At 40.4% G+C, this 12381-nt stretch overlaps 1 protein-coding gene across 1 annotated transcript in view; it reads left to right on the top strand.

The window, feature by feature from the left end:
* The window catches only part of UTP20 (UTP20 small subunit processome component), a 966235-nt gene that overhangs the window by 612727 nt on the left and 341127 nt on the right, over positions 1–12381 (top strand). Inside the window, exons 41-42 of the mRNA XM_069229033.1 lie at positions 6164–6462; positions 9224–9363. Coding sequence (XP_069085134.1) covers positions 6164–6462; positions 9224–9363 — 439 coding nt within the window. The remainder of the gene's footprint in view (positions 1–6163; positions 6463–9223; positions 9364–12381) is intronic.

Below are 12381 nucleotides of genomic sequence, written 5' to 3'. Positions count from 1 at the left end.
AGTTAACGCAGGATATAAGAATCTTATGTTATGATCATATATATCTAGTTATTTGCCTAATGGTACTTTTTGCAAACATTTAACAGAAAGAATACTTCTATATTTGGCAATTTTGGAGTGACTAACTTGTGGTCCTTACTACATATATTTTTTTCATTTTATTGGTTTAATAGAAACATTTGACTCTTCTTATATACACCAAGCTTCAAGAATTGCCTGATTGTTTGTTGACGTCTCCCAGTCCATTTCCACATCTTGTGTATATATTAATTCAAGGAGAGGCTTGATCTGCGCAAAGATTGATGTAAATTACTAGTGAACCTTTTACACTCTACCTGAACCATTGCCGTATGAAATATCCCCCGTTACAGATTAAAGTGCCAATCATGGTTGTTATTGGCGCTGCATTCTTTAGGAATATCCTGGTACTTCAAGGCCTGGTTTTAGAAACAATCTGACAAAAGCAATTTTTATGCAAATGTGATATTCTAAAGTAGATCTTACATCAAAAGTGTTACTTATTTAAACCCTGTACTTCTTCCCTGTCTAAATGATCAACATGTTAAGAAACAACTAAATTGTTCTCAGAGGTAACACACATGGTTCTAACATTCCTGCCAACATTCCCTTTTTCATATTTAGTGTTGCCACCATTCTAAGCCAGATCAGTAAATTAATTATTTGAGGTTAAAGGACTCCCTGAGTGTGAGGCTAAACATTTAAAGAAATCTTTCCAAATAATTTTGGAGAGCTGAGCCCTCCCCCCACTGATATGGTAGGTTTATCTTGGAAGGAAAGATATGGGCATACCTCATTATTGCTGGCGTCCAAGCTCTTTTGAAATTCTGATTCTATCCAAAAACTTGTGGAAGTATGGTTCTGTGATCTTGAATACAGAGCAACCTATTCTTTGCATTCAAATAAATCTCTAATATTTTGACCCCAGCAAGACCGTCCATTATGAGCATAGCATCCCTTCTCATTGTGTTTGTCAAGACTGACATTCATATTCGCAATAATCATTTGGCAAAGTGCACCCTTTTGACATGGCCACCCCCACTTTTTGCATTATAATTGATGCAATTTTGACTGAAAGTGTACTTGGTTCCTGTTAAGCAGGTCCCCAGTGCCCCCTGTATGTTAGCCAAACAGCTAGTGCAGGACTGACCAGTGTGTGCCAGCCTGCCACTTTTAGACAAGTTTCTGACCACATGGGGTGAGAGCTTTTGTGCTCTCTGTGGCCAGAAACAAAGCCTGTCCTTGGTCGAGCTGCTTCACATCACCCCTGTGCAGGACCTGTAATACCTGGCGGTGAGCCTCAAAGGCTCAAACCTCAGGTTACAGTGCCCCAGGGCACTCCAGCTGGTGGAATTTCCCGTCCCCAAACAAAGCCCCACTTTTGGCAGCAAGTTCAGCGAGAAAAGCCCCACTTTTGGCGGCAAGATCAGCAGGAAAACAGGGAGGAGTGACCACCCCAGCTGGGACCACCCCTAAGGTGTCCAGAGCTGAGATGATCCCCTCCCTGCAGAATCCACCATCTTGGTTTGGAGGACAAGGACCAATAGGGTTAGGTTTGTGTCCCCCTCCCCAAAGGGAGCGGACACAAGAAGGGTGTAACCACCCTCAGGGACAGTAGCCATTGACTACTGCCCTCTGACCCCTGTAACACCCCTAAATCCAGGATTTAAGGGCTCCCCTGAACCTAAGTCGTCAGATTCCTAGCGACCTCACAAGAAGGACTGCATAGCTGAAACCCCTGCAGAGAAGGACAACACAAACTGACTTGGCCCCAGCCCTACTGGCCTGTCTCCTGCTTCAGAGAACCTGCACAAGGAAAGCGATGCATCCAGCGGGGACCAGTGAACTCTGCCAAGCTCCAGAGGACCGCCCTGCACTGCAGAGGCTTGAGAACTCCTGAGGACAGCAGCCCTCTCCACAAACAATCAACAACCAAGCGACTCCAGAGCCTCCCCAGATCCGTGAGTCCTGACCACCCTGCAACTTTGGCCCGTGACCAAGTGGCCCAACCAGCTAGAGAGAGTCCCCAGGCGATTGTGAGCAAGGGCCCACCCTGGGTTGACCTTTCCAACCCTCTACAATGACGCCTGCAGAGGGAATCCCGAGGACCTCCTTGACCGTGATAACTCCTTACGAAGATATCGGATGCCTAAAAGACCACTGCACCCGCAACCCCCAGGCCTTGGAGAAACCAACCTCCAGTGCAGCTATATTCAGAAGGCAGCCCTCCTCCCTGTCCAGCCAGTGGTGTGTCCAAGCCAACCCCCTGGACCTCGCCTGCAGCATCTGAGTGACCCCGAGGTCCCCTCATAGACCAGCATTGGAAACCCAACGCCTTATTTGCACCATGCACCCGGCCTTCCCAGTGCCGCTGAGGGTGTATGTTTAGTGCCTACTTGTGGACCCCCAGTGCTACTCTAACCCCCCAGTCTTCCCTCCAAAGCCACAGGTAGTTAGCTGCAGGCTGGCCTGATTCCGGATGCCCCCACTCTCCATAGGAGCCCACGTTAACTTTGTCTCAACTTTGACCTCTGCACCCAGCTGGCCCCGTGTTGCTGGTGGTGGGTGTTTGGGGTTAACTTGAACCCCAACCTGTGGACTTCCTAAACCCCGGAGAGTGGAACTGCAATTCAAGTACTTACCTGTAAACCGTACTAACTTTTCTTTCCCCCCAGGAACTGTTTCTGAAAATTGCACTGTCAACTTTTAAAACAGATAATTGCCAATATTTCAAAAGCTGCATAACTTATCAATTTCAAACAAAGTACTATTAATATATATGTGAAATGCAAATCTATTGAAGCACTTACCTGCAACTTGAATCTTGTGGTTCTAGAATTAAATTAAGAAAATATATTTTTGCTATATAAAAACTATTGGTGTGGAGTTAAGTCATTGAGTGTACTTCTATTGCTTGTGTGTGTACAACAAATGCTTTGCACTACCCTCTGATAAGCCTAACTGCTCGACCACACTACCACAAATGAGAGCATTAGTATTATCGACTTTAGCCTCTTTTAAGCCTCTGGGGAACCCCTGGACTTTGTGCATTTTGATACAGTTTATATAGACCCAGCTTCCTACAGCTGTGCTTCTTTTTTTTTTTTAATGTAGCTGTGCTAACGAAACGGTCAAAGTGTGTGCAATCTTCGTGCCGGCATCTGTTTTCCATCTTGATTTACAATAGATGTTACAGATCAGGCTTCCCTTTTGGTATTGGTGAACTAATACAGCAGCTCCCTTGCCTGTCATCCATTTAATACAACCTGTGCTGAGAACTGAACCCCACTGTGCTGTGCCATATTCAGTAATTTTTGTTTCAGTACAGCCCTAGTTAAATTGAGTTCTGTGAGTGTATTATCTTCAGGCAGGGCCACAAGCTGCTGTTAAAGAATGGAAATGTGCTCTTCAAGTTCTGTTATTGCGCTTTCCATGTCTTTCCTCTTGACCTTAACCAATGAGAATGTCCAGACTATTATGGCTTCGGAGAGTGTATTCAGGAGGAGGCAGAGTGTTCTTTAGATTCAAAATATACCTTAATGTTATCCCAAAGGGGTCTGTCACATCATCACCATTTAACCTCAGTGCATTCAATCATTCTATGCCATTTGAGTTTTTGGCCAGACGACAAAGCACAAGTTCTGTTGGTGAATAGTTCGACAACCACTTTGCCTTTGGTAAGGTAAGATGCAGGTGTACTTGGTCCCTGCTGCTTCTGTCACCACAACACAGAGATAGTCTATTTGAGAGTGGGTGCAGTGGGGTGGAAATTAGTATATGAATTACTTCAACCCCTCATGATGTTTCTGCCATGTGTCAGTGCCTCAGAGATTTGGCCATGTAATGGAGGGCCAAGGATGTATTCGAAGGTGTAGGGTTGCTTGTGTCAAGTTGTAGTACATTAGGGCATTTGAGACGCCCCTTTTTAATGCCATTCCTATGGCTGACTTTGCTAATACTGTAGAGAGCGTTTTCAGAGTGCTCCCTGTTCAGAAAGAGGGCATATATACAGTAATCAGTGCTCGGGGATGTCCCTCAACAAGCCTGAAACCATAATGTATCTGCCAAGTTATGTTTTTGTTGTGAACACCATCAAGGGAAACAAATTCCAGAGATGGATGACCACCTGCCTGTTACTTTGAGTGAAGCCCAAGTGGTACATCCTTGTGTAGCCCTTGTCGGATATGGAACGTGCACTAAATATTCTTTCTTAGGAAGAGAGTATACTAGGTTCTTAAAAGAAATTGAACACCACATCGTAGATACCTCCCTCATTTAATTTGGAGGCTCGCAGGATCTTTACAGTTTTCTGTGCTTACTCCATTTGTATAACCTCATTTAATCAACCAAAGCTTCAGCAAAGCCACACCCATTTTCATGTTGAGATCATCCATTTTGTTTATTTCCCCCTAAATGTTTCTCTCAAATTGCACTATTTTGGTAGACTTAGCCTCACCGTGTACTCATTTGAGGGCACATTGATTTCTATGCTGTGTGTCATTTGTTAAAACTTATTGTGGGTGCCATTTAAAGTCTCTACCATACCTAGCTCATATCTGTTCTACTTATACAGTGCCTCTGTTTCTAATAATTTGCCACCCCTCTCTTGCTATTTTCTTTCTTTAGTGACTTTTAGGTTCTTTGGTGGTCTACTCCAAATGCTACTTCGAGAAATATACTTTAGGTCGAATTCCTGTCTGTTCCTATAACATGTATCTGAGCTGATTGCACAACCATCATGTTTAGTAACTGGGCTCTGTGCAAATTCTTCGTAGAGACCAAGGTCCTTTTATATTTCATTTTAGATACTAAGATGCATGGTATAGGGTTGCACAGGCTCGCCAAACCTGGTTGCTGCTCTTCTCGCTCCCATTACTATTCAGACACCTGTGGGAGCATACTGTGATGCCAGACAAGTATGTTTGAGTAGTATCACCCCCCTACTCTTCTTTCTGTTCCTGAGGATACCTCTGGGGGTAGAGCCACAACACAGGACTTAGTGATGAGGGCTAGCACCAACTTACCATTTCTTCATACTTTTTGGAAAATTAACTGTTAGCTCCTGCAGGACCTGTGAGCTACTCAGCCCACACGAATAAGCTGTCAGTTATCATTCTAATTTCCTCCTCTCTTCCCTGCCCATGCAGACCTTGTAACAAATGGAAATTATTTCTCACCAGCAAAACATAAAATACTGAGAACAGCAATAGTGTTCTGTTATGCCAATAGTACTGGACGTTTTGGGGAACCAACAATAGGGCTCTTTCTCTTCTTTTATCCCACTGAGTTGAATTCTGACTTGCTTTTAGCTCACATGATAAGACATTGCACGAGGACTACACGGTTATGATACCCTGTAGCAGTGATGCAACCACACTGATGTAATAAGTCACACAATATAGTAGCAGACCTTTCCTTCTCAGTAATTCTTAAAAATTGAGTTATCTGTTAGTCATAACAAAGGTTTTACTACTCATGTGAATCAAGAATGCAATATGTCTTAGCCCTGTTCTCCTCTCTTTCCTTGTTTTTCCCAAGGAGATGTAGATGCTACATTTCCTAGGTCTTAAGGACCCATTATGATTTTATATTCTAGAATTGATGGTGTTGTTTTTGATGAGTCTTTCTTTGTTAGGTAGAAACTATTACTACCATTTTCCCATTTTCCTAAAATAACTTATTGCACAACCAGATGGTTGATGTCTGCATTACCTCTCCCTTCTTTTACTGAAATCCCTTAAAGGACATCCATTGCCAGTTCAATAAAGAACTGCTTGGAGAATCAATTGACAGTTTCATTTAATGTGATGAAGTCCTTCAAAAGCAATATTTAGTTTCACAGCGAACTGTTCTTGTACCTTAACAGCTTCTACCATTGTATTGTCTCTCCATTTCACTCCTAGAGATTTCTTATTGGTTTGTTGGTTAAATTCCTTTGCAAAACGGACAGATTGCCACCAGTTAATGTATCTAAATATTATGTTTAGTGGCAGATCTGGATGTTTTTTTTTTTTTTTTTACAAGAGCAGCTTGATTATTGACATTTAAAAATGTTAATCTGTGAGAGTAAACACCCACGGGCAGCAACAACAACATCTCTGTAGTTTTACCACTATTTTCTTTTTTATTTATTTCTTTTTTACAGGTGTCATGGAAATTAATCAAGATACTGAGGACCAAGTTATGGAATTAGAAGTTGAACATGATGAGGAAATGGAAGATGAAAGTGGACATCCTGGAAGCCCACTTGAAGAGAGAACTGAGAGAACAGTGACTCAGACAGAACAAGATGAAGCTGGGGAGGTGTCTAAGGGAACACAAGTTAAAAAACAGATTCCATTTCTTCCAAGAAATAAAGAGGAGCTGGAGTGTCTGATTCAACACATACAAGAAACGGTTACTGGCAACATCTTACCAAAGTTACAGAAGTGTCTCACTGCTAAGGTGGGTGCCATCCAAGGGGCTATAGGTTATGTTGTTTTATTGATATCTTTATCATAATTCTTGTTTCTCTCAGAATTATGCTTGCCATTGCAAGCTTGAATTCATATATTGTCGGTGATCTTTAAACACTTGAACGTAGCTCTATGTGTCCTCCACTTTGTGCTTCATTTTATCTTTTTATACAGTTGATTGAGTTCTGATGTAGTGATGTGCTTTAAGGAGCCACTGCAAGTCCGGCACACTTCAGTTCAGATTCTGTTACTCTTTGACCAGAATCATGATCATAAAAGAAACAAAGATAATGATTAAAAACATGCATTAAAAAAACATAAAAACTATACATAATGATAAAAGCTTTTCACAAACCACAGCAGTGCGAATGGGGTAAGAAAGACATACATTCATAATTGTTACATAATCATAAAGGCCCTCCACCTAATTGCACGTTGAATGTAAACTGTGGTTAGATGACAAATCCCCGGGTTTGGCAATGCCCTGTAGGTGCTTAAAGGCTGCTCTGGGAAATCGTAGGTTGCCTTTTTTTTAAAAGGGTAAACAATAATATTTTCTCGGTTGTGTATAAAACTTATGAAAAACCGTAAAATCCAAAGTGCTTTGTGTGGAACAGCCATGACAGATGCAAACAGGTAAATCTTAAAATTGGAACTCTGGACAAGGAAAGCCACAAGAAAGTGCACTGTGCATAGCCTAAGCATAACCAGCAGGAACCTGTGAAATTGATTCCCTACCCACATTAGGTATGGTTCAAAGCCAGGTCTGGTGGAAATCTTTGCATAAACGTGGACAGTTTGCTTGCTGGCCTCACTCATACTTCAGTTGTTTTATTAGCTGCCATGGTTCTACTGAAGAAGAGCTTTTACGCCTCACTTTCTTTGTACTTCTTTTTACTGCTTCAAGACCAGTATAACGTCAAAGTTTGTGACAGCATAGCATTTACTCGAAAAAACTTTACCCCAAGATTTGTCTGCCCCTGGCTTCTGAGTCAATCAGATCTTGCTCTGTCAAATCTAACTGTCGCAGCTGCAAGCTTGTGGAACATCACTAACATTGTTGAAAATGCATCCTTAACGTTTATATCGTCCAAAATGGCGAAACCTTGAAACTTTGATTTAAATGTTTCCCACTTATCAGAAAGTAGTGCATAACATCCACCTATTTTGAGAAAAAAAGGATTTTATGTAATACTGGTCTTAAGCATTTTCAGAACAGCCAAAGTTCTAAAGCAGGTTTGTGGGGCATGACCACCTAAATGAAGATGTAATCACAGTGCTTACTGTGCTTAGTAAAGGAAACCTAAGGCCTATACATTTTGTTGTACTCATCTTTATATATCACATGGTGATCTTGTCACACTCTCTAAGTGAACCATGTGTCTATAATGTGACATGACACAATCTCTTATTGACCATCAGCAATATAAGTAGAATCTGACAATAATTCAGGTTTGTAATTAATAACCATAGAGTATGAACACAGGCAAAACATTGATGCTTGCCATTTAATTCGTTTCACAAGTACAACCTCCAATACTAAAGGTGGATTTTTATGATATTCTATGCCACCAAAATTGACCTTTTGGTCGAAAACAATGGTGTGCCTGACCTCCTTAGGTATTTCATATGGATTGGTAATAGGAAGAGAGCAGAGACTACAATAGAGATGGCAGTTTTGTAATGTACAATCATTGTCACGTGCCATAAGTATTTTATTATCATAGAGGTCCATTGAAGAATTTTTGTGTTATCTTTTAAAATCAAATAAATATGGCACGGTACATTAGATCATTCAAACACTTTGGTAGAAGTTTTAGGAGTTCTAGAACAGATTGCCCACAAATGTACTATTTATAGTGTGCTATCAAGATTGGGCCATCTCCTATTCTGTTTCGTCAGCAGTCAAGAAAAGTTGCTGTTCTTGGATACACCATTTTTTTTGATTTTATGGACTTTTAATTTGAGTAACGCACAGACTGTTGAGTTATATCGTACAGAAGGTTTACTCCCTTTGAGAGACTTGAAGATTGACTGCTAGTTCGTAAGCTGTTACTGTTGCATGTAGAAGTATGATTTTGAGATTTTGTTATATGTTAAGCACTGTGGGTAGATCCAGTTAAACCTACTGGGGTTTTGCATGGTTGGGTTGTATGTCCAAAGCCCTGGCATTTGAATTGTTGATTTGTTTATATGGTTTCTTTGGTGACAAGCCTTAAGTATCAGTGTCTTCTTTTACAGTTATCGAGCAAGACATTATCTCCCATGTGTACCATGAACTGCCTTGTTACTGGATAGAGTCCCTGAAATGATCATTTCTTGGATGAAGATTGTTTCAGACGAATTGTGTTTACTCCAGGTTTTTGAGATGCATGGCAATTGCATCACAGCTGGAGCTTAGACCAATTTGTCTGTAAAAAAAAAAAAAAAGAACACTAAAGTGTCATTGACATCATTGCAGTCTTCTGTTTTTTCTAACTATCTTTGTTTCTTTGTCTTGTGTTGTTACTTGGCCCACGTTGTATCTGAGATCTATATCTCCTGTCATGTTGTATGACTGGGGCGAATACTATAGAGGCTACACATGCTCTTTAAAACACATTTATTATAGATATTTATTTGTATTTTACTTTACTTAGCCAATAGTTTTACTGTTAAACTATAGTGTTTGCTGTAATTTCATGCTGCAAATGTCACTTGTACCTTGCAAAGATATGACTTTCCTGTTGTTGTTTTTGTTACTGTTACAGGTAAAGAGGGATGAGGAGCATAAACTGACAAAATCCAAGGCTGTAAACGAGGATGAAATAGTGAGAGTTCCATTAGCTTTTGCTTTAGTCAAACTCATGCAGTCTCTTCCTCAGCCAGTTATGGAAGCAAATTTGCCAAGGTACTAAGTCTCATGGGGTGTTTGAAAATAGAATACTTGGGTTATTGGGACTGGGTGTATGTACATGAGTGATCTACATGTGAATCAAACTATATTATTTTCAAGCACACTAGACGAAGTACAAAAGAGAGATCCAAGGCACTCGTGTAAATAACAAATCATTAGTGTCCACGTCTTGTATCTGAAATCATCTTCTTCTTGTCATTGGATTGTAACATCATACATGTAATCAACAGTCAGCAACTTGAATCCAAACTTCTGTTTATTGTTTAATTGTTCCCAATTTCAATAATCGACAAACAACAGCCAACAGGTGTTTCGTCATGCGAGAGGATAATCGCACCGACTTCCTCATGGCTGTAAAGGATATAATTTTCCGTATTTACAAACATGAATTTAAAAACAATCTGTCAATTGACAGGATAGATGGTTTTAATCCTTCACCATCACCAAAAAGTGTTGGAATAATTACGGATGAACTCAAATCTAAAATATTCAAAAAACATCCTTATATTGGAACATATCGCCCTTAAGTAGAAACAAACATTCTCTTTAATATATGCTGTGACTATCCATTAGCTTAATATAACAGAGAAGAGGGATATTCTCAGTGCGACAGTCTGCCAAAATACACACTCGTGAAAGAAATACCAAGAAAAATGAAAAAACTAACCCACCTAAACACCAGAAAACCTAGATGCCTAAAACTCCAAAGTTATCACCAAAAAGAATTATGAAAAGTGACCCCATCAAGTTAGAGTGTACGTGCTCTGATGCATACCTTAATGAGTTATTAAATGGGATTGTTCCCAATTAAGTGGTCAAAAAAGTAACAGCCTTCCGGAACGATATTGGTCCGAGCCAAATAATAAACGTACTCCGTCCGATCTTCACAAGCGATTTCTTTACGATCGTCTAGAATGATAGCACAATCACTGTCATCCAGACATAACCTATTATTAACGGTCATAGCATGTAATTCTAAGATAACACTTACCGTGAAGAAACGGAGACTATCAAACGGGAGTTTTAACTTCTCTCCATTGCTGGCGTGTACGCGAAAGCAAACGAACACAAACTCCTGTTGATACATGCATTTAAGATGTTGGGTGTGAAAAGTGAAAAAGGACTAACATCCCTGTTAATGGGCGCAATCTTGGAAGAGATGGTAAAAACTGTATCTTCATAAGTAAAAAGTGAGAGAGGACTACCAAACTCTCATTATGGGCACCATCTCGGTAGAGATAGTGGAATCACTGTGTCATACTAGTGTCCAAATTGCCCATATTTTATATTCCTCCATATTTTCTTATGCTAAATCCATATTTTCCTACAGCTAAGTGCTAACGTGAAATTATTTATGACTGATACTGATTAATCCACAACATATAATACCAGTGACTGGTGACTCCCGTACTGTAATTAGGGCGCCATATTGGTAGATATAGTAAATCTGTGTAAACTATACCTTACCCCCAGAAATATCTCATTAGGGAAATAATCATGGTGCAAGTCTTGCCTATTTCCATGTGAAACATGTCCTGGCCGGATCAAGCCGTAGCACAAGCAACCAAGTGTGTCTACAAATGACTCAACACAAATGAGGATAGAAACTTAGATAGCCAGACTTTAATAACCATATCTTTGAGAACCATGACTAGAAAACTCATTATCAGTATTTCACGAATGTGTGAGGCCCGTCGCCCAAGAGTACCATCCCTTCTTGTACAAAACAGCAGGTGATTAAATTGTTACACAAGTGAGTTGAGAGCTATTAAAGGCAATATTGACACCGGTGTGTCATGTATACCCATCACCCGGTGTCTGAAATCACTAAACGGAAATAATGTTATCACAAAATCATGTCAGTAAGATGGTCACTCAAAACAATCATGCTAGTCCCATATAGATAGACTGAACAATCTAACATTATAAATCACGTGAATCGTGTAGTTATAATTTACAGACAAAATCATGATGCAAAAACTAAGATGTTCTCAAAAATAAAAAACAGTATTACCACATACAATACATAACGTACAGTTATGGAAGCAAATTTGCCGAGGTACTAAGTCTCATGGGGTGTTTGAAAATAGAATACTTGGGTTATTGAGACTGGATGTTTGTACATGAGTGATCTACATATGAATCAAACTATATTATTTTCAAGCACACTAGACAAAGTATCCTAGTACAGACCACTTACTATTTATTTTGCATGTTCTTTCTAGTGTTTGAGACCAGAATTGTCTTTTGTACTTTGTTTTCCTTCTCTGATGGGTGTCATTGAGTCTTTAACCATTTGGTGCTACTTCCCTCCTTGGAAGATGTCAGACGTATGCCCTGGAAATCCCATAGCATGGACACCATGTTCAAATTCTTGTTTAGTTGTTGGGGCTGGAAGCACAGCCAAGACGTTTGTAGTGCAAGAGGAAGAAAAAGAAGTATCCCTTTAGGAAAATGTTGAAAAAACTCAGAAGGCGACCGCACAGCTATGATCTGACTTCAAGGAATACCACAAACCTACTGAAGAACACCTAAGTAGGAGTTTTTTTCCCTTAGAAGATTCAACCACGTGAGTTTGAGAATGAAGTGGCATTAAAGTGGCACAGAGAAAGATTGCCACGCAGTTTGCAACCAATGAGCACTTCACACAAATATTAGCTAAAAAGGAAATACTTGGGGGGAATCTTTCACATGTTGAGCACTCAGTCTGTTTTCCTCTTTACAGCTCAGGAGGCCCATATGGCAAGAGGTGGCATTCCCCAGGTCTGGAGGAAGCCAGGGTCACATATCAAAGGGCAGCAGAGGCTTTGAAGCTTCCAACCCAGATATGCCGATTTACTAGCCATCCTGCTGTCAGAGGTGATAACACCGTACCCTGGAGCAAGCATTGTTTCTGACCTCTGAGAGCAAAGGCTTTCACCTCAAGAGGGTCAGAAACTCATCTATGGTCTTAGTCGGTCAATACCAGTCAGCCAGCACACAAGAGGACTAGTAGGTTTTTAGGGGGCACCT

This window comes from Pleurodeles waltl, chromosome 4_1 (assembly GCF_031143425.1).
Source record: "Pleurodeles waltl isolate 20211129_DDA chromosome 4_1, aPleWal1.hap1.20221129, whole genome shotgun sequence".
NCBI lineage: Eukaryota > Metazoa > Chordata > Amphibia > Caudata > Salamandridae > Pleurodeles > Pleurodeles waltl.
The sequence above is the reverse complement of the archived record's forward strand: the minus strand, read 5'-3'. Positions and strand labels throughout refer to the sequence as shown.